Genomic DNA, 5,000 nt, shown 5'->3' with positions numbered 1-5,000 from the left:
TTCATGATCCGTTTCTACGCCAGCATCCTGTCGGACAAGAAGTACCTGGCGGCGTGCCAGCTGGTCTCTCCCGGTGAGCTAGGCGCCGTGCCCACCCCCAGCACCCTCTCTGCCGGGGTATTCGCATCCAGCACTTCTCCGATATCGATGCTAAGTAAGCCTACAGCGGTGGGGCTGGCTGATTTAACACCCGCGCTACAAGACTACAGGACTACGTTTTTACACAGGTCAAATCTGACGCCTGAACAGACTCTCCCTACGCTGCTGATGGATTCATACTGTAGAATCTGTGTCTGTAGAATCTCTTTCTTTCTCCTTTTCCCCCGTCTCTCTCGCTCGCTCTCTCTGTGTGTGTGTGGGGCTCTCTCTGTGTGTGTGGGGCTCTCTCTGTGTGTGTGGGGCTCTCTCTGTGTGTGTGGGGCTCTCTCTGTGTGTGTGGGGCTCTCTCTGTGTGTGTGGGGCTCTCTCTGTGTGTGTGGGGCTCTCTCTGTGTGTGTGGGGCTCTCTCTGTGTGTGTGGGGCTCTCTCTGTGTGTGTGGGGCTCTCTCTGTGTGTGTGGGGCTCTCTCTGTGTGTGGGGCTCTCTCTGTGTGTGGGGCTCTCTCTGTGTGTGTGGGGCTCTCTCTGTGTGTGTGGGGCTCTCTGTGTGTGTGTGTGTGTGGGGCTCTCTGTGTGTGTGTGTGTGTGTGGGGCTCTCTGTGTGTGTGTGTGTGTGGGGCTCTCTGTGTGTGTGTGTGTGTGTGGGGCTCTCTGTGTGTGTGTGTGTGTGTGGGGCTCTCTGTGTGTGTGTGTGGGGCTCTCTGTGTGTGTGTGTGGGGCTCTCTGTGTGTGTGTGTGGGGCTCTCTGTGTGTGTGTGTGTGGGGCTCTCTGTGTGTGTGTGTGTGGGGCTCTGTGTGTGTGTGTGTGGGGCTCTATGTGTGTGTGTGTGGGGCTCTCTGTGTGTGTGTGTGGGGCTCTATGTGTGTGTGTGTGGGGCTCTCTGTGTGTGTGTGTGGGGCTCTCTGTGTGTGTGTGTGGGGCTCTCTGTGTGTGTGTGTGTGGGGCTCTCTGTGTGTGTGTGTGGGGCTCTGTGTGTGTGTGTGTGTGTGTGTGTGTGTGTGTGTGTGTGTGTGTGGGGCTCTCTGTGTGTGTGTGTGTGTGTGTGGGGCTCTGTGTGTGTGTGTGTGTGTCGGGCTCTGTGTGTGTGTGTGTGGGGCTCTGTGTGTGTGTGTGTGGGGCTCTGTGTGTGTGTGTGGGGCTCTCTGTGTGTGTGTGGGGCTCTGTGTGTGTGTGTGGGGTCTCTGTGTGTGTGTGTGTGTGTGTGGGGCTCTCTGTGTGTGTGTGTGTGTGTGTGTGTGGGGCTCTCTGTGTGTGGGGCTCTCTGTGTGTGGGGCTCTCTGTGTGTGGGGCTCTCTGTGTGTGTGGCTCTCTGTGTGTGTGTGGCTCTGTGTGTGTGTGTGTGGGGCTCTGTGTGTGTGTGTGTGGGGCTCTGTGTGTGTGTGTGTGGGGCTCGTGTGTGTGTGTGTGTGGGGCTCTGTGTGTGTGTGTGTGTGTGGGGCTCTGTGTGTGTGGGGCTCTGTGTGTGTGTGTGTGGGGCTCTGTGTGTGTGTGTGTGGGGCTCTCTGTGTGTGTGTGGGGCTCTGTGTGTGTGTGTGTGTGTGTGTGTGTGTGGGGCTCTCTGTGTGTGTGGCTCTCTGTGTGTGTGTGGCTCTCTGTGTGTGTGTGTGGGGCTCTGTGTGTGTGTGTGGGGCTCTGTGTGTGTGTGGGGCTCTGTGTGTGTGTGGGGCTCTGTGTGTGTGTGGGGCTCTGTGTGTGTGTGGGGCTCTGTGTGTGTGTGTGTGTGTGGGTCTCTCTGTCTGTGTGTGTGTGTGTGTGTGTGTGTGTGTGGGGCTCTCTGTGTGTGGGGCTCTCTGTGTGTGGGGCTCTCTGTGTGTGTGGCTCTCTGTGTGTGTGTGGCTCTGTGTGTGTGTGTGTGTGTGGCTCTCTGTGTGTGTGTGGGGCTCTGTGTGTGTGTGTGTGGGGCTCTGTGTGTGTGTGTGTGGGGCTCTGTGTGTGTGTGTGTGGGGCTCTGTGTGTGTGTGTGTGTGGGGCTCTGTGTGTGTGTGTGTGGGGCTCTGTGTGTGTGTGTGTGTGTGTGGGGCTCTGTGTGTGTGGGGCTCTGTGTGTGTGTGTGTGGGGCTCTGTGTGTGTGTGTGTGCCTGTGTGTGTGTGTGTGGGGCTCTCTGTGTGTGTGTGGGGCTCTGTGTGTGTGTGTGCTGTGTGTGTGTGTGTGGGGCTCTCTGTGTGTGTGGCTCTCTGTGTGTGTGTGGGGCTCTGTGTGTGTGTGTGTGGGGCTCTGTGTGTGTGTGTGGGGCTCTGTGTGTGTGTGGGGCTCTGTGTGTGTGTGGGGCTCTGTGTGTGTGTGGGGCTCTGTGTGTGTGTGGGGCTCTGTGTGTGTGTGGGGCTCTGTGTGTGTGTGGGGCTCTGTGTGTGTGTGGGGCTCTGTGTGTGTGTGGGGCTCTGTGTGTGTGTGGGGCTCTGTGTGTGTGTGTGGGGCTCTGTGTGTGTGTGGGGCTCTGTGTGTGTGTGTGGGGCTCTGCGTGTGTGTGGGGCTCTGTGTGTGTGTGTGTGTGTGGGGCTCTGTGTGTGTGTGTGTGTGTGTGGGGCTCTGTGTGTGTGGGGCTCTGTGTGTGTGGGGCTCTGTGTGTGTGGGGCTCTGTGTGTGTGTGTGTGTGTGTGTGGGTGTGTGTGTGTGTGTGTGTGTGTGGGGCTCTCTGTGTGTGTGTGTGTGTGTGTGTGTGTGTGTGTGTGGGGCTCTCTGTGTGTGTGTGTGTGTGTGGGGCTCTCTGTGTGTGTGTGTGTGTGTGTGTGGGGCTCTCTGTGTGTGTGTGTGTGTGTGTGGGGCTCTCTGTGTGTGTGTGTGTGTGTGTGTGGGGCTCTCTGTGTGTGTGTGTGTGTGGGGCTCTCTGTGTGTGTGTGTGTGTGTGTGCTCTGTGTGTGTGTGTGTGTGTGTGTGTGTGTGTGTGTGTGTGTGTGTGTGTGTGGGGCTCTCTGTGTGTGTGTGTGGGGCTCTCTCTCGTGTGTGTGTGTGTGTGTGTGTGTGTGTGTGGGGCTCTCTCTCTCTCTCTCTCTCTGTGTGTGTGGGGCTCTCTCTGTGTGTGTGTGTGTGTGTGTGTGGGGCTCTCTCTGTGTGTGTGTGTGTGTGTGTGTGTGTGTGTGTGGGGCTCTCTGTGTGTGTGTGTGTGTGTGTGGGGGCTCTCTCTGTGTGTGTGTGTGGGGCTCTCTCTGTGTGTGTGTGTGTGTGTGTGTGGGGCTCTCTCTGTGTGTGTGGGGCTCTCTCTGTGTGTGTGTGTGTGGGGCTCTCTCTGTGTGTGTGTGTGTGTGTGTGTGTGTGTGTGTGTGTGGGGCTCTCTGTGTGTGTGTGTGTGTGGGGCTCTCTGTGTGTGTGTGTGTGGGGCTCTCTGTGTGTGTGTGTGTGGGGCTCTCTGTGTGTGTGTGTGTGTGGGGCTCTGTGTGTGTGTGTGTGTGTGGGGCTCTGTGTGTGTGTGTGTGTGTGGGGCTCTCTGTGTGTGTGTGTGTGTGGGGCTCTCTGTGTGTGTGTGTGTGGGGCTCTCTGTGTGTGTGTGTGTGGGGCTCTCTGTGTGTGTGTGTGTGGGGCCTGTGTGTGTGTGGGGCTGTGTGTGTGTGGGGCTCTGTGTGTGTGTGGGGCTCTCTGTGTGTGTGTGGGGCTCTCTGTGTGTGTGTGGGCTGTGTGTGTGTGTGGGCTGTGTGTGTGTGTGGGCTCTCTGTGTGTGTGTGTGGGGCTCTCTGTGTGTGTGTGGGGCTCTCTGTGTGTGTGTGGGGCTCTGTGTGTGTGTGGGGCTCTGTGTGTGTGTGGGGCTCTGTGTGTGTGTGAGGCTCTGTGTGTGTGTGTGTGTGGGGCTCTGTGTGTGTGTGGGGCTATGTGTGTGTGTGTGGGGCACTGTGTGTGTGTGTGGGGCTCTGTGTGTGTGTGTGGGGCTCTGTGTGTGTGTGTGTGTGTGGGGCTCTCTGTGTGTGTGTGTGTGGGGCTCTCTGTGTGTGTGTGTGTGTGTGTGTGTGTGTGTGTGTGTGGGGCTCTCTGTGTGTGTGTGTGTGTGTGGGGCTCTCTGTGTGTGTGTGTGTGTGTGTGGGCTCTCTGTGTGTGTGTGTGGGGCTCTCTGTGTGTGTGTGTGGGGCTCTGTGTGTGTGTGTGTGTGTGGGGCTCTCTGTGTGTGTGTGTGTGGGGCTCTCTGTGTGTGTGTGTGTGTGTGTGTGTGGGGCTCTCTCTGTGTGTGTGTGTGTGTGTGGGGCTCTCTGTGTGTGTGTGTGTGTGGGGCTCTCTGTGTGTGTGTGTGTGTGTGTGTGGGGCTCTCTGTGTGTGTGTGTGTGGGGCTCTCTGTGTGTGTGTGTGCTGTGTGTGTGTGTGGGGCTCTCTCTGTGTGTGTGTGTGTGGGGCTCTCTCTCTGTGTGTGTGTGTGTGTGTGGGCTCTCTCTGTGTGTGTGTGTGTGTGGGGCTCTCTCTGTGTGTGTGTGTGTGTGTGGGGCTCTCTCTGTGTGTGTGTGTGTGTGGGGCTCTCTGTGTGTGTGTGTGTGTGTGTGTGTGTGTGGGGGCTCTCTCTGTGTGTGTGTGTGTGTGGGGCTCTCTCTGTGTGTGTGTGTGTGTGGGGCTCTCTCTGTGTGTGTGTGTGTGTGGGCCTGTGTGTGTGTGTGTGTGGGGCTCTCTGTGTGTGTGTGTGTGTGTGTGGGGCTCTCTCTGTGTGTGTGTGTGTGTGTGTGTGTGGGGCTCTCTGTGTGTGTGTGGCTCTCTGTGTGTGTGTGGGGTCTCTCTGTGTGTGTGTGTGTGTGTGGGGCTCTCTGTGTGTGTGTGTGTGGGGCTCTCTGTGTGTGTGTGTGTGGGGCTCTCTGTGTGTGTGTGTGTGTGTGTGGGGCTCTCTGTGTGTGTGTGTGTGTGTGTGGGGCTCTCTGTGTGTGTGTGTGTGTGTGGGGCTCTCTGTGTGTGTGTGTGTGTGTGTGGGGCTCTCTGTGTGTGTGTGTGTGTGTGG

The 5,000-nt window shown here is 57.7% G+C and overlaps 1 protein-coding gene across 2 annotated transcripts in view; it reads left to right on the top strand.

Annotated features, from left to right (window-relative positions):
- pi4kab (phosphatidylinositol 4-kinase, catalytic, alpha b) overlaps nucleotides 1-5,000 on the top strand; it is a 123,306-nt gene that overhangs the window by 51,526 nt on the left and 66,780 nt on the right. For both annotated transcript variants that reach the window (XM_045692454.1, XM_045692453.1), the window contains one exon: nucleotides 1-73. This exon is cut by the window's left edge and continues 55 nt beyond it. In XM_045692454.1, the coding sequence (XP_045548410.1) occupies nucleotides 1-73 (73 nt within the window). The remainder of the gene's footprint in view (nucleotides 74-5,000) is intronic.

This window comes from Salmo salar, chromosome ssa13 (genome assembly GCF_905237065.1).
Source record: "Salmo salar chromosome ssa13, Ssal_v3.1, whole genome shotgun sequence".
Taxonomy (NCBI): Eukaryota; Metazoa; Chordata; class Actinopteri; order Salmoniformes; family Salmonidae; genus Salmo; species Salmo salar.
This window is presented reverse-complemented; position numbering and strand designations above follow the sequence as displayed.